Below are 17,264 nucleotides of genomic sequence, written 5' to 3' on the forward strand. Positions count from 1 at the left end.
GCCTACGCACTTTTATGCGAACGATGAAAACTTTCATCATCCCTACCAGTTGCAATGAACTAACTTTTCGGTCCCATCTCCAGCAGCGCTTCCATACCGTCTGTGGGCATTTATATCTTTCCCTGCATGAGCGCCAAAATCTTATTAATTATAATAGAGAAAATTTCCAAAACTCTACTTCGGGGAGTCTTTTTTTGACACCGCACGAAAATGTGAGTAAATTATTTGTCAGAGTGTTTCAAAAGCTTTTTAAACTTAATTTGTGTGGAATAAATACCTCATTTCGTGCTATCTTTACTTTTAATGCAGGATTCATGTATGATGTATGATAAAAATATGCTAAAATAACGCAATTTATGTGATTTTCTCAATTATATGAAAGACATTTTTTCAGGGGCTACTGAATTAACTTGACAACCAGCCGATTCAAATAGATTCTCACCATAGTGCTGGAGGTACCCTGTGTATTATATATAAATATAAGTTGATATTCGTGATGAAAATGTTAGTTACAGATAACACATAATAAGTGGAAGCACAAATTGCACTCAGCTGAACTTAAATGACGTCAATGGCAACAAAAGGAGCAGCGTCAGCCACACGGCTTCTTGGGCCGCGGCCATGAGGTAGCGAAAAATAATTTAGTTTTCCTATATTAGGTGAGAAAAGGAGTGTAATTCCGTAATTTTTTTATTGAGCAGTTAATACAAACGCTAAGTTGAGCGGGGACATACGATTCATGATACTACGAACTAAGAGCATCAAAATTGAAAAATTATCAGGTTAGTGCTAAAATAGTAATTTTTTATGAGAGCCTTATACACTTCATAGAAAACGTTAATATCACACACTTTCGTTTTCTTCCACTCATCATGAAATATTCTCTTGCAAATTGGTGTGAGACACTTATATAATAGCGGTTTCAGCGTTTATTAGGCCATAGGCCTGTCGCCGATTTCTAACATCGCAGCACATTCACAGCATTTTGCGGTCTCGAACTCGCAACTCACTGCTACAATTCTGCTGTGCTTAACCGCCCGGCCTCTTCGCCGATTCTGACCAGAAACTGGCGCACAGAGCTGGGATCGAACCCGCGCCTCTCTGCGCCACTCCTGGTACTCTGAACTTTAACCACTGGGCCATGAGGCACTGGGTGATGAGGCCCTTGAACGCTGTGAGGGAGATACACTCTGAAGTGGTGATGATGATAGAATAGAATAGAAGTGTCAGCACTGAAGAACTAGGCTCATAGCCTGTTGCCGATTCTTGTACTTTTCGTGATTTGATTCACAAGGGATCCGGCCTTTGGGATTCGGACCAACGACTAAATTCCTTGCATCACCCTTATATTCATTCAAGATGATAAACCGTTCTTGTGTGAGAGTATAATCCTACGTAAGATCACCCTTTTTTCTCAAGCTACTTAATCTCTTCCCCTTCAAATAGCGCAGAAGTTAGGTAAGTTGATTTGTCGGGAGTACTGCAGTGTAAAATTTAAGACAATATAAATTCAAATTTGTTGCCGAGGTAAAATACTAACTGTCGCGAACTTAACTACGCCTGCAACCATTGACTCGCATTGGATTGGGTTCTCATTTTCCACGTAAAGCAATTTCGTAGTTTCTTTGAAAACGATGCATCCTGTCAGCACGGCATGGCATGCTTCATCTAAAGTTTGAATCTTTTAAGACTAAAATGCCAAAATTTGCCTCTAGTATGTCGAGTGCTCATCTGCATCAATTTGTTAGTAATCGTCTAACATCATTTTAAATATTGCAGGGTCGGTAACTAACAAAGAGTCCTAACACTAAAGTAAACCGGCACTAGAGCAGGTAGACGACTTTCATTATACACTAGGAGCTTTCCATTTCGTTTTACGCTTTTACCTTCATCGTGGGTTAAAACTTGTCAGCACAAGTTACTTCTAATCTGAGGTGGCCGATTGGTGAAGATCAAAGAGATCGGAGCGAACGTCGAGCTTCCTTAATCCACAACTAATCTTGAGAATCCTGGTCGAAATCGGCAAAGTCGTCAAGTGGAAAAGAATCAGTGACAGTCCAACATGGCGTTTAGTCTTAAATCAACAGTGTCCTCAACTTTCCTCCTAAATTAAAGAGACCGTTCCCGTAGCAACATGACCAACATCTAGTAATGCAGGCCACAAGCTAGACTAGAATATTTTTGCATCTTTTCAGCCTGTTGAAGTATACTCACTCCTGCACATGTCTAAACTTTTCCAACTCTACATCCAAAATTGCTTATTCAAGAGATTTCCAGACTAAGCCGCTGAAAGGTCTTGTTTCAAGCGCAGACGCTAATATATCACACGATTAGAATCTTTAATAAAATGACTGTTCTAATGACATGAATTTTCATGCAAGTCCCAGCCAGAGGCGCAGTAACAAGATCTCGAGACTGGCGAAAAATCTTTCCCGACCATCGCTCGAGACATCTTAATTACCGGATAAGATATTCAACACACAAAGCATATCTTTTTTATTGCCAAAATTTTATGACTACATAAAAGTCAACACTTCGCCCGTACGTTGAAGGTTCTAGATGAATGTGGCCCTAGCATCATAACAAGGAACTCTATATCATTAACTAGACTGCTGCACGGTACAATATTTTAGTGTAACATCACACGGGCAAAACCTTTAGAAAAATTTGATCAACACAAGGCCACAAATGCTCTCAACCCTTCCCTCTGCTCTTAACACTACGTTTCATGCGAATCCAGTGCTAGCGTCCTGCGCATTCCATTTCAAGTCGCAAAGTAAAGTCAGTTTCTTTAATCGTAAATCTCCGTAACTACAGTGTATTGTCATGCGTGCCTATAGGCTTCATCCAGTCTAATGATTTATAATTAACGCTTACGAACTGCCGGAGCACATGCACGAGCATAGCCAAGTGCTTGCGTGCGTAAGCAAACGCGCCTTCCACGTACTGCGTGAAGAAATTGTCCAAGATGACCAACTCCTTCTGAGGGACGCTGAAGACTGAGAAAAAAGCTTTCCTGATGCTGATGTCCCTCGCAGTTAAGGCCTTCAGGTTCTCGGGCCTAAAATACCGGTGGCTATGGATTGCGTCCAGAGCGTCGTATGGGAACTTGGTAACCAATTCCTTGAAGGTGAAGAGGATTGGTTTGAGGACGTAGAGCTGTATGAGCTCTGCGAACGAGTCTGGTATCCTAACGTCTGCCTGCAATTCCCCTATTTTGAATAGGGAGAAAGTGCGACCCTCCGCAAGGAAGTCGGTGCCTGGAAGATTAGGACGAGGTTAGATTACGCAAGACTAGTTCGAGAAAAATTCAGAAAATTTCAATCGAAAGTTGAACGCAGAAGCGAGCGAAGTGAGCCTGTCCGATGAAGAAAAATTATGCCAGATTCATCACAAGTCATGTTTTTGGCGCAAAGTTCTTAAGAGTTCCTCTTGGGAAAGTTTTGGACAATAGGTATCCCACACTTTGCACTGCTAATGGACATGTAGCGTATTGACATTCGTTACTCATTAGCCAATATTTCCGCCTTAATCGATGGTTCAATCTGAACTATAATCACCGACAATATGTCAGTCCGTGATTGATATTCACGAGTTTCTCTAATATAAATAAGGACCATTCATGCTGACAGCGGATGGACAAGAAGAACTAATTCTAAGTCAATTCGCTTCCTCGCATTTGCGGTAAACGTCTGGAAAAATTACCGCTACAACCTAGATATAAGTAAGCGTCGGTTAAATTCTTTTTATGCCCCTAGTATGAACGCGTTAAAGAACAGACTAGATAGAGTTATGGAAAATTGTAAGTTCAGACTTGAAATGCCTAGCACCATATCGAACCCGGTGGAAGTCTAGTAGCTATTTCAAACTATAATCCGTTCTGAAAAGATCCGATCAAATGACAGGATTTTAGATCTTCCGTGATCTTCTTCTTTCGCTAAACAAGTCACGAAAATGAAAAGACTCTGCGACAGGCCAAAGTATGGCTGCTAGTAGTTCCCCTCTTCATCAGATTTGAACGATAAAAAATTACCACAACAGCAAAAATTTATACAGAAACTAACAGCTTTAATTATGGTATATACAGTATATAGTTAATTCGTACCATTGTCAGAAGCGGCGGCAGGGCTGGTGAAGCACAGACAGGCCACGCTAGCCAACACAATGATGTTGCTGATGAACCTCATTATCGATTTACAACGTTGGATGATTTTTAACAAAAACTAACCAATAGATTTACTTAAATATGTCTGGAGAAGTTGGAAAGAATGTAACGGGTAGACGGTGTCACTATATATGGTCGTGGAGATTAGGACTAAGCCGGCTTAGCCTGGTCTAAGGGCTAAGGTCTATTTAAACTGGCACTTTGTAATAACGGTAAAAATTTAGTAAGGTATAAAATTTCATATATTGTATACTCCGTCACAAATATTCTTCCCAAGTGTCCACCAAACTAATGATGCATTTCGGGGTTAAACGCTTCATCTTCAATAATTTAGTCTTCAGGTTTGACAATGCTGACGCCAACAAATGCAACTACAGGCAACCACAGGACGACGTATGGACGTACTAGAAGATATATTTAACATCGCCAGCATAAACATTATCATACAGCGTTCAACCTACAAACTTATTGCAACAACCACGTTCAAACGCGCACATCGACACCCGTTCGACACCCCACTACATGCTCAATCCCAATACCATGAACAATTAATTGTAAATTTAACTGTTACACTCGAGGATACGGAATTTCAAGTCGAATGGCGCAGTGCACTTTTTCTTCATTCAAATGGCAAGTCAAAGTTGCAGTAAGCCGGAAGCTTGATATGAAATAAACTTTACGGCAGAGATATTACGTAAAATCATATTTTTTTATGCGGAAAAAAGTTTTTACGCAGTTGGTGCCATCTTCACGCCGATATTTTCCCTGCCATGCAGGATGGCGCCAAATAATTTTCCAGCTGAAACTACTTTCTTGTACTCGGGACTAAGACTAGCCTAGGAGTCTAGGACTAAGTTGTTCCGATCGAGACCTGTTTTTAGATATAATGTTAGGTCTTGTTTATATATCTTAGAAATTTGACTTATAAAATGATTTTATTCATTTTTAGATTGTTGAACTGATGATGGAGCTGGACTCCGAAACGTTTTCAATATCGATATAGTGAATTTGCTTGGCGTTTTGTTTGCTTTTAAATTCATTGTAAAATTATTTACATTTTCCTACTTACTAACTACTTATTTCTGTTTGTTTNAACATTTAATAATTTAATGTATAGGAATTAAAAGGTGTTGAAGATTTAGGATGAACATGGCAGTCTCAAACAAAAGTTTTACCTTAATTTTTTTCCGACTAATTAATTTGAAAAATGCCAAATTTCTCGTTTTTTTTCACGAAATCTTTCAGATTTATTCAAAAATTTCCTCAGAAAATTTATTTATTTATAGCAATAGGATAAAAATAGACTGCAATATTTCCCGTTGATTTAATATATATTCTTAGAAAAAACTTCCGTTAACTTGGTTAGACGGGGAGGCGCGTCATCAAGGACCACATATCCGTCATCAAGGACCACATATCCTTTATCAAGGACCACATATCCTTTATCAAGGACCACATATCCGTCATCAAGGACCACATATCCGTCATCAAGGACCACATATCCGTCATCAAGGACCACATATCCGTCATCAAGGACCACATATCCGTCATCAAGGACCACATATCCGTCATCAAGGACCACATATGACATTTCTTACACGCTAATTATAAACAAAACCTTTTCTTAAGATTCATCCTCACTCTAACTCTATTTATTCATCAATTACTCTACCAATTTAACAGTTATTCATCAATAATAATCATTAATTAAGTTATTCATTCATCATTCATCAAGTTATATTCATCAATGCTATAGCTATAGAAATGTGTTAATTCAGGCTATACAATTACAAAAAACAATACACAATAAACTATGAGGCTCAATTTGGACAAATCTTTTAGTAGGACCCAACGTCCCAGCCATGAGGGGACCCACTTAAAGGAGTGGCTTGACCCATTTAAGCAGCGGCTTGACCCATTTAAGCAGCAGCTTGACCCATTTAAGGAGCAGCTTGACCCATTTAAGGAGCAGCTTGACCCATTTAAGCAGCAGCTTGACCCATTTACGCAGCGGCTTGACCCACTTAAGCAGCGGCTTGACCCACTTAAGGAGCAGCTTGACCCACTTAAGGAGCGGCTTGACCCACTTAAGGAGCGGCTTGACCCACTATGGCTTAAATTAAAGAGCTTTATTGCATCGACACTGCACCAGCTTATCAGTATGCAGGCAAATGATATTGAGATTACGTTGATTACCAGTTGATTTTGTTGAAATTATTCAAATGTTAAATGCCTGATACGAGTTAATTATTCAGTATACAAGCAAAAAAAGTTGTAAAAACGTTGAATCGACATCATTTCAACGTTATTTCAACATGGTGTAATCCTGACGCACGAAAATGGCATAAAAAGACTTTAAATATTTTGACGTTGAAGTACCGTTATTTCAACATGATATGCCTGGTTTGCTAACTTATCAGCACGCTGGCAAATGACGTTAGAAAAGCGTTTAATCACCGTTATTTCAGCATGAGATGTCTGGTGTGCTTACTAACCCCTACACAGGCAAATTACGTTGAACGAACGTTCAATCTGCATCATTTCACATGATGCAGATTTTGCATCATTACATGTTTCAACACAAGACAATTAATTAATGGCTATGCAGGCAAATGACGAACAAACGTTCAATCTGCGTAATTTAAACGTTATTTCAACATGAGACAATTAATTAATTGGTATGCAGGCTAATGACGTTGAACAAACGTTCAATCTGCATCATTTCAACGTTATTTCAACGTCATTTAAACGTCATTTCAACGTTATTATAACATAAGACGATTAATTGTTATGCAGGCATCAATGGAAGGTGAGGGCGGCGGCGGCGTAGGAGACGCTGCTGTCGGAGGCGNTGATTACCAGTTGATTTTGTTGAAATTATTCAAATGTTAAATGCCTGATACGAGTTAATTATTCAGTATACAAGCAAAAAAAGTTGTAAAAACGTTGGATCGACATCATTTCAACGTTATTTCAACTTATTTAAACGTTATTTCAACGTTATTTCAACATAAGACAATTAATTAATTGCTATGCAGGCATCAGTGGAAGGTGAGGGCGGCGGCGGCGTAGGAGACGCTGCTGTCGGAGGCGCTGACGCAGCGATTGCTCTGCGCGTACTGCAGGAACTTGAGCTTCAGCTCCACACCAGGGGCGCCGCCCCCCGCCTGCTGCTTCTGCTGCAGTGAGGACATGGCCTGTGAGGGCATGAGAGATGTGAGGCACTGGGAGGACATGGCTTGGGAGCGAATAGTGGCACAGAGGACATGGCCTGTGAAGGTATAGTGGCAGTGAGGACATGGCCTGTGAGGACATGGCCTGTGAGGGCATAGTGGCAGTGAGGACATGGCCTATGAGGGCATAGTGGCAGTGAGGACATAGCCTGTGAGGGCACAGTGGCCTGTGAGGACATGGCCTGTGAGGGCATAGTGGCAGTGAGGACATAGCCTGTGAGGGCACAGTGGCCTGTGAGGGCACAGTGGCCTGTGAGGGCATAATGGCAGTGAGGCACAGGGAGGACAAGCACCACACTATCATCACCTGCAGCAGGACGCCAATGGGGTGTCTGCCGCAGATGGTGTTGCGCGTCCTCTTGAGGTAGTCGCTGAACGCTGACGGCGACCCGGACTCTATGAGGTCCATCGCCTGGGCAATAGATGTGCACTTAGAACATGGGACGTTAAATCTTGGGGACGGTAAATCTTGGAGATGTTAAATCTTGGGGATGCTAAATTTTAGGGATGGTAAATCTTGGGGACACTAAATCATAGGGATGTTAAATCTTCATGATGCTAAATCTTAGAGCGTTACATGTTTGGGACATTAAATGTTTTGTACGTTAAATGTTTGGGACGTTACATTTTTGGGACATTAAATCTTAGGGAAGTTAAATCTTTGGGATGTTAAATCTATGGGACGTTAAATCTATAGGACTTTGAATATTAGGGGCATTAAATCTTAGGGACGTTAAATTTTAGGGACATTAAATTTTAGGCACATTAAATCTATGGGACATTAAATCTTAGGGATGTTAAATCTTAGAGATGCTAAGTCTATGAGACATTAAATATTAGGGACATTAAATCTTAGGGACATTAAATCTTAGGGACATTAAATCTTAGGGACATTAAATCTTAGGGACCTTAAATTTTAGGGAAGTTGAATCTGAGGGACATTAAATCTTAGGGATGTTAAATCTTCAAGATGATAAAATCTTAGGGACATTAAATCTTTGGGAAATTGAATCTTAGGGATGTTAAATCTTTGGGTCGTTAAATCGTAGGGACATTAAATCTTAGGGACGTTAAATCTAGGGGATCACCCAGCCCCCACCTGTCTATCCAGCTGTTCTATCCACTGCCAGATGGGTCCAGAGAATCCATCCATAGGAGGTGTGTACCTGAGGGACAATATATGTTGAAATAGTGTACTTATGTTATATATAATAATATTATTATAATAAATATCATTGTTATGATAGATATTGTAATGAATATCATTATTATAATAGATATTATAATAAATATTACAAAAAAGAACAAACAGAATTTTATATTCTTCAGTCGAACCGATGCCAAAATTCATATAAAAAATTAAAAACAATTGTGTATATGAATTTTAAAATATATTAAAAATTTAGATTACAGATGAAAAAATTTCATCAAAGACCAATACAAATTTTGCTTGGCCCCCCCTGGCCCCACTGAACTAATGGCCCCAGTGGGCCCAGCTCACCTGAAGCGTTGGCCCCAGTGGGAACAGCTCACCTGAAGCGTTGGCCCCAGTGGGCCCAGCTCACCTGAAGCGCTGGCCCCAGTGGGCCCAGCTCACCTGAAGCTTTGGGCCCAGTGGGCCCAGCTCACCTGGAGCATTGGGCCCAGTGGGCCCAGCTCACCTAAAGCATTGGCCCCAGTGGGCCCAGCTCACCTGAAGCGTTGGCCCCAGTGGGCCCAGCTCACCTGAAGCGTTGGCCCCAGTGGGCCCAGCTCACCTGAAGCGTTGGCCCCAGTGGCAGAAGTCAGAGGATATAACAAAGACGTTGTGGGGCTCAGCGAGGTACTGGGCCAGGACCCGGCCATAGAGGGCCTCACGCTCCACCGTCAGGGACCCAACCAGGATGGGCACGATGGTCACGCGGTCCCGGTGCCTGGGCCCCACGGGAGGCAATTATTTTCCCATTTAATATTACATCGTGGTGAATTAATTATTCATTTATGGGGCACCATTGGGACACATGTTTATTTATGGGGCCCATGGGGACATATGTTTATGTATGGGGCCCATGGGGACATGTTTATTTATGGAACCCCATGTGAACTTATCAGTGGGGCAAACTATTTCATTTCTTCACATATGATAACAATTTTCAAATTTTTATTTTTATTTTCAAAATTCAATTCAAAATTCAATTGAATTTCAAAATTGGAAATCCAAAAATGGAATTTCCGATAAAATTCATTATTCATTTGCAATTCAGTGCTACAAATTTTATCCACAATTCAGTGAGATAGGTAATTTGTTTATATTCAATCACAATTTTGAACCTTTTCTCTTTCATTTTTTCAAAGTTCATATCAGCAAATTTTTTTCATTCATTCAAAATTTATTGCAAATTTTAAATTTTTCTAAATTTAGTGCAACAATTTTCACATAAAATAAATTATATATTTATAATGTAGTAATATATTTATTATAGCTTATTATATTTTATCTATACTTGTATATTTATTAAAAATATATTAAAGAGTCGCCGGACTTGTCATGAGTAATAATAGTTATCACTCAAACAAATAAATACCTACATCACATTGTCCCAAATAGTGACACACTTTCTCACCCACAGCACGAGCAGTGAGAGCAGACCTAGCACTGATACGCCCTTGTGCCGGGTCAAACTGAGTCAGGATGACACACATAAGGACAAAAAGTGCATCAAAATTTGGACAAAGTCCCGCTGATTTCTGTGAGTACAATAGTAAGTCAGCATGACTCACTATATCCCCAAGTACAATAGTGAGTCAGCATGACTCACTATATCTCCAAGTACAATAGTGGGTCAGCATGACTCACTGCTGCATGACCCGGGCCACGTAGGGCAACATCATCTCTATGCTGTAGTACAATAGTGGGTCAGCATGACTCACTGCTGCATGACCCGGGCCACGTAGGGCAACATCATCTCTATGCTGTAGTACAATAGTGGGTCAGCATGACTCACTGCTGCATGACCCGGGCCACGTAGGGCAACATCATCTCTATGCTGTAGTACAATAGTGGGTCAGCATGACTCACTGCTGCATGACCCGGGCCACGTAGGGCAACANAATAAATCTATCACTCTTACGTTCCAAAATAAACTAGCTCACTATTCTAGGACATGCACTCACTGAAACATTAAAAGAAACTAAAAATTGGTAAATTTTTTAAACAATTTTGTTCAATTTTCAAATTGAACAATTTGATGATTTGATTTCAAATTGAACAATGTCTGCACATATCTTATTTAATTCTGTAGATTGACTCCTGTAGCTGAACCTGAGGTCGCCCGTATCCGTACAACTTGGGCCCTGTCTCTTATACACATCTAGATGTGTATAAGAGACAGGGGGTACACTGAGAGAAACTATGGGGTACACTGAGAGAAACTATGGGGTACACTGAGAAAAACTATGGGGTACACTGAGAAAAACTATGGGGTACACTGAGAGAAACTATGGGGTAGGTACACTGAGAAAAACTATATGGTACACTGAGAGAAACTATGGGTACACTGAGAAAAACTATGGGGTACACTGAGGAAAACTATGGGGTACACGGAGAGAAACTATGGGGTACACGGAGAGAAACTATGGGGTACACGGAGAGAAACTATGGGGTACACTGAGAAAAACTATGGGGTACACTGAGAAAAACTATGGGGTACACTGAGAAAAACTATGGGGTACACTGAGAAAAACTATGGGGTACACTGAGAGAAACTATGGGGTACACTGAGAGAAACTATGGGGTACACTGAGAAAAACTATGGGGTACACTGAGAAAAACTATGGGGTACACTGAGAAAAACTATGGGGTACACTGAGAAAAACTATGGGGTACACTGAGANATGAAGAGATATTCTAATAGGTAATAATAATAAACAGATGATAAACTCTACACAGCCATTATAGTGACATAAGGTTGCATAGCTGTCTCTTATACACATCTAGATGTGTATAAGAGACAGAGTGAATACACCATGTCTTCAATCCAAAGTACACAGCAACACAATGTAAACAACAACACAATGTATACAACAACACAATGTAAAGAACAACACAATGTACACAACATACACAACAACACAATACACAAAACAACACAAGCCTCACACGAGCACCGGTGAGATCTGTCTGAAGGCGTGGGCACTGACGGCGCCGCTGTAGCGGTAGCCTGCATGCCTGATGCATCAACAAATATAATAGAAAACTTTATAATAATCAATTATATAATCATATAATTATACAATGCATATTATATAATAATATATATTGAATGGAAAATATAATGACATTCCAAAATTAAAATGAAAAAATGTCCCAAGTAGAAGAGACATTTCTACAATTCAAATTATCTCATATAAATCTAGTTTTGTCCAAATTGTTTTCAGATTAATGGCAAAAATAATGATTGTGCTAAGATATTAGAACTGAAATTAATTATAAAATTTAAATCAGTCTGCTGTTCTTGAAATTTTGCATCACAGAGTCAAGTCAAACATTAACTTCTTATTTTTGAATGATATATAATACGTAATTTATGCTGCAAAAATAATAAGTATTTTGCTACTTGGCAACTCACAGGGCAATTGAAGTTGCCAAAATATGAAGTATTTTGCTACTTGACAACTCATGGGGCAATTTATGTCATCAAATTAGGAAGTATTTTGCAACTTGGCAACTCACGGGGCAATGATGGCTCTGGCGGGTCCATGCACCACCTCGGCCTGGGAAAGCCACCCGTCAAGCTGGCGCTCCAGCTCTGGACCTGAAATTATTGAATCATTTAGGTTATATGCTTGAATAAATAAATTTAGAATTGAATTACAAAGAAAATGCTACTAAACTATTCATGAAATCATTACTGCACTCAAACTTTGAAAAAAATAATATAATATACAAATGTTAAAAATTTTTATTTAGAGTTAAAAGTTTAAATTTTGGTTAAATACAAAAAAGGTGAAATGAATCTTAAGTTTGGGAACATATTTTTGACATGTTTAAGCATAACGTCAAAATGCCAAATTCTAATGTCTCTCCAAAATGAATAAATAGCATAGATCATTTGAAAATTAATAATGATTTGAAAAATGGAGAAAAAAACATAAAAAATTAACTTAGTTTGCATAACAAAATGAATGTTATTGAGATAACAAAAATAAATAATGATTGCAGCAAAAATTTATCTAATTATAAATAATAGTTTGTTTCAAAAAATTGTACTATCTAGTTACAAATTGAAACAAATGTAAAAAAGATTATTTCAACAAGATAAATGCTTGTACGGTGAACTGACCGTTATCACTGTACCAGCTGCCGGCATGGGTGGCCTCACGTTCTCTCTGCTGACTTGACATCTTAGAAGTGTTAATACTACAAGGCCTTATATCAAATACTAGTTCTGTGGAGAAATATTAATATTAAACTCAATGGATGCTCTGAGAAGTGTTTATTTCCTTTGCATTAACAAAAAAAAAGAGAAAAATATATTATTAAGGACACAAATGGTGTCCTAATTATTAATAAACAAATAATATATTAAACAGAAAATTTACATAATAAACATATATTCTAATAATAATAAATAGATAATAAACTATACACATGCTTTATAGTGACCTAAGCTACAGAGTATGACTGATGATTATAAGATCTTATAAACTATAAACTAATTTCCATCATGGATATTTGGTGGAAAATTTGGAATACTGATTGGTAGAAGATTTTGCATCATGCTGTACTTCTAAAATTAGTGGAAGATTAGATGGATTAAAAGTTGTTGAAGATTAACAGAGAAGAAAGTCATCTGTGGTCGACATGGCCACATTATACTACGACATATACGTGGCTAGCCCGTGAGATTTAGTTATAAACTTTGGCCAGCAGATAAATCAGATGATATTTTTCTGCTATTGAAGCCAATCGGCAAATCTAATAGAAAAAGAAGCTTATTCATGGGCTGGAACATGGATTGGTCCCATAAACACGATACAATTGGTCCCAAGCCAACATATTATATGTGATATATATTCTGGTTTCATTTGGCTTCTCAAAAAAAAAATTTGAAAAAAAGAATGGCTATTGCAATAAAATTTCAAAAAGATCGGTTAGGAAATGCAATAATGCAGGAGACCCTAAGTAAAACAATCAGGGTCTATAGTGCACCCTTCTACTTCGATCCTTGATGAAGTGCAATACAACAATCAACAACATTGGCCAGCAAAGAGACATCAGAAGCACTGCAAATGCAGTGCTTCGTAAACGATGTTGACAATGCACCCACAAACATTCGTAAAATGGGCAATTAATTTTGAATGGATGGAAGCATTCTATGCTAAAAATTGAATTGTATTCTGCCATGATTGGTTTATCATCAGGATTGTCCATTATGAATACGTATACTATTACGTATTATCGATTATGAACAACCTTGCTTGATTTACCATCGGAAAAAGTGTTGTTTGAAGAAACGTTATGTTAATGCCGAGCGGTTCCATATGGAACCAAGCTATAATTTTTCACATACAACGAAAAATAAAAATATGAACATACTTTTTGCTTATTACCATCACAAATGATAATATTCTCACAAGGACCGAAAAAAAATTCAGAAAATAATTCTCGTCATTAATGGGTTAAGTTTGAGAGTTAATTTTAGACAAGTTTAAGGGCATTATTTAAATGAAGTATTTTAATGTAAGTATTTTCGAAATGAATAAGTAGCATGGATCATTTCAACATTAATCATCATTATAAAAAAATTGAGAAAAGAACAATAAAATGTGATAAACTTAGTATGCATAACAAAATGAATGTGGTTGAGATACACAAAAATGAATAATGATTCTGTCATAACTCATAAAATTATTCGATTAATAGATTACATGAATAATTTCTTTTATATGAAAAATTTCAATTTTATATACTTTTTCTCAAACTGAACAAAATATGTCTATTACTTACATAAAAAAAACATAAAAAATTAAATGAAGTCTATGGTTGACAAAATGACATTTGAGAGAAGAAAATTATGAAATTTACCATATAAAATTGAATATAATTTAGAAAGATTAATTCAACAGGATAAATGCTTGTATGGGGAACTGACCGTTATCACTGTACCAGCTGCCGGCATGGGTGGCCTCACGTTCTCTCTGCTGACTTGACATCTTAGACGTGTTAATACTACAAGGCCTTATATCAAATACTAGTTCTGTGAAGAAATATTAATATTAAACTCAATGGATGCTCTGAGAAGTACGTTTTCTTTTCTTTGCATCAAAAAATAAATAAAACGAGAATACCGTAATATATTATTGAGGACACCAATGGTGTCTTAATTATTAATAAATAATATAATAAACAGAAAATATACATCATGAAGAGATATTCTAATAGGTAATAATAATAAACAGATGATAAACTCTACACAGCCATTATAGTGACATAAGGTTGCATAGTATGGCTGATGATTATAAAATCTTATAAAATACTTTCCTTTGAGGATGATTGGTGGAAGATTTGGCATGATGATTGGTAGGAGATTTTGCATCATGCTGTAGGTACTTCTAAAATTAGTGGAAGATTAGATGGATTAAAAGTTGTTGAAGATTGGTGGTACCGGTAGATTGGATATAACTAAGGAGCTGGTAGATTTGAACTAAAGTTAGCTTGATTAAGTGATTATGGAGACAAAAGATTCCCCTCCAAAATTACAGATTTTCACCTCTTTCCAACTCATTATAAATATGATGCAACTCTCATGAAGGTTTGACTAAACTTTCATAAGTAGTTGAAAATTTAACAAAAATTTCAGAAAAAAATGGCAGGTACCATATGCCAGATTTCTTTTAATCTAATCAGAAATTTATTGTTCAGTTTTGTACATGAAATAGAATTTGTCTATTGAAGACCAGCAACATAAATGCTAAGGCAAAAGGGCAGCATAAAAGTAATTGGTGTTAGATATTTTCCTGTTACAAAACTGTTTTTTACAGTAAAAAAATGGTTTGACAGATGGTTCTGCTGTTCTGGATAAATCAAATGTTTGCTGCAACAAATTACCACCTAGTTTTCAAGCTTTGCTTTGAAAAAAAAAAATAGATTTATAGATCAAATAGGATAAACTCTTGTGAGTTGCTAAGGATGTAACTATTTTTTTTCATGGCTATGAAATTGATAAATCAAGGTTCCATTTCAAGTTATGGCTGGCAAAAATCAGGCATGGAAAATATCCTCTGAGTCGAGTCATAACCAGAGCTTAACTGCAATTTAAGGAGAAACAAGATTCTTGCAAAGTTGCAATGTCCAATTTTAAATATTGGCCAGAGCCCAGAGGTTTCTTGAAATCATGAGTACTAAAATGATTGTTTCATACATAATTTTTTTTTAATTTTTGGTGAAAACAGGCCATTTTTCTCATTTTTTAATAAAGAAATAGGTAAAAGACCATAGGAAGAGGAAAAATTGGCCAAATTTAAATTAATTCCAAGGTACCAGTTTGATTTAAATTTAATTACACTTTGGTGCTAGATGAATTACTTCCTTCTAATATAAAAAAATTAATAAATCAACCATAATGTTGCCAATTTCCAGAAAATTTGTCACTTTGGAGGCTTGGAGCCACATGATAAAATTTCAACTTTTCATAAGTAGGAAAATTCCAATCCTGCGCGCCCTTTTCCCGGTTGAAAGTCTAAGCTCATGATTAGGTAACGTAAAATCCATTTCATACTTATTTTGTACACAAATTTTCGATGTACCACAGTACCAGTCTCATCACCGTCCCAAAACTGCACACACGAACGCTCGCCTCGCCAGGCTGGCCTGAACAGAACTCAAGAGCTGTCCGTTCAACTCCGTTGTAGCAGGAGCAATGACCTCGCCTTCCTCATTTGTTTATTTTTTTGCCGTCATGTGCTGAATAGGAAAAGCAACTATTGGACAATCCCTCTACGTACTTTTCTCCTTTGTTTCTTCAAACACAAAATGACAAGAAGATCTAGATTTTAAACCAATTTTGACGGACCTTAGTTATGTGTAAAAGTAAATTGACCTCACTGAAACGACGATGGCTATATTTGGGTTCACTGGAGTCTTTGTTAACTCCGATATATATTAGCGAAAGCTAAAAATAGAGCTATTTTTTTAGCTCGAGCGGAACGTAAATTATTTGCTGGAATAATCTTTTAACCGAACAGACCATAATATTCAATAATATACTATTGAAAATAGTCACTGTAAGTTTTCAGAAATTAACGACCGTGACGAATTTTTTCGAACAGTATAATGGAATTTTAAACAGAACGCAAATTGACCAATAATAATAATAGCGGTTTCAGTGTTAATTAGGCCGTAGGCCTGTCGCCGATTCTTAACATCGCAGAACATCCACAGCATTTTGAGGTCTCGAACTCGCAACGCAATGCTACAATGAGGTGTTAACTGAGCATCCACGAGAGCAGGTTGTGTGGTGCCTAAGAGCTCTTCGATTGCTTGTTGTTTGCTCTGTTGCCTTGCACATGCGTTGCTCCCATTCTCTCGTCTCGTTCTTGCTGACGCGGCGATTTTATTACTGACACGTCTTTCTACTGAGTGTGCTCGTTACTCTTTTGCGACGTGCCACTTGCTTGATTTGTTGCACGTAGTATTCGATCTAGCATAAGCGTAATTTTGATTGTAGCCACAGCAGCCATTCCGTCTTGGTCTTCGCCTAACCTTATGGAAACGGCCGAGGGATGGAGGGGAGAGGACGCGGGTGCCTGAGTTGCTCGACTGTTAATAACAGGAAGAGGACAGTTAATTGTTCTTCGTGTGAGGGATGTTACCATCTCTCATGCGT

The 17,264-nt window shown here is 37.9% G+C and overlaps 2 protein-coding genes across 2 annotated transcripts; both read right to left on the reverse strand.

Moving 5' to 3' along the window:
• Positions 1 to 2,481: 2,481 nt before the first annotated feature.
• Positions 2,482 to 4,343, reverse strand: LOC108670001. Its single transcript, XM_018157441.2, has 2 exons — positions 4,106 to 4,343; positions 2,482 to 3,260 (listed from the first exon to the last, which is right to left on the reverse strand). Exons 1-2 carry the CDS (start codon positions 4,185 to 4,187, stop codon positions 2,812 to 2,814), a joined length of 531 nt encoding a protein of 176 aa, XP_018012930.1. The 5' UTR covers positions 4,188 to 4,343; the 3' UTR covers positions 2,482 to 2,811.
• Positions 4,344 to 7,178: 2,835 nt separating this feature from the next.
• On the reverse strand, positions 7,179 to 14,639 carry LOC108669999 (protein MEMO1-like). The gene is made up of 8 exons (XM_047884764.1): positions 14,532 to 14,639; positions 12,110 to 12,191; positions 11,537 to 11,605; positions 10,235 to 10,357; positions 9,156 to 9,311; positions 8,498 to 8,564; positions 7,706 to 7,810; positions 7,179 to 7,362 (listed from the first exon to the last, which is right to left on the reverse strand). The coding sequence occupies exons 1-8, from the start codon at positions 14,590 to 14,592 to the stop codon at positions 7,207 to 7,209; spliced, it is 819 nt and encodes a 272-aa protein (XP_047740720.1). The 5' UTR covers positions 14,593 to 14,639; the 3' UTR covers positions 7,179 to 7,206.
• Between the last annotated feature and the right edge of the window lie 2,625 nt (positions 14,640 to 17,264).

The sequence above is a fragment of the Hyalella azteca genome, unplaced genomic scaffold (assembly GCF_000764305.2).
Source record: "Hyalella azteca isolate HAZT.00-mixed unplaced genomic scaffold, Hazt_2.0.2 contig16116, whole genome shotgun sequence".
NCBI lineage: Eukaryota > Metazoa > Arthropoda > Malacostraca > Amphipoda > Hyalellidae > Hyalella > Hyalella azteca.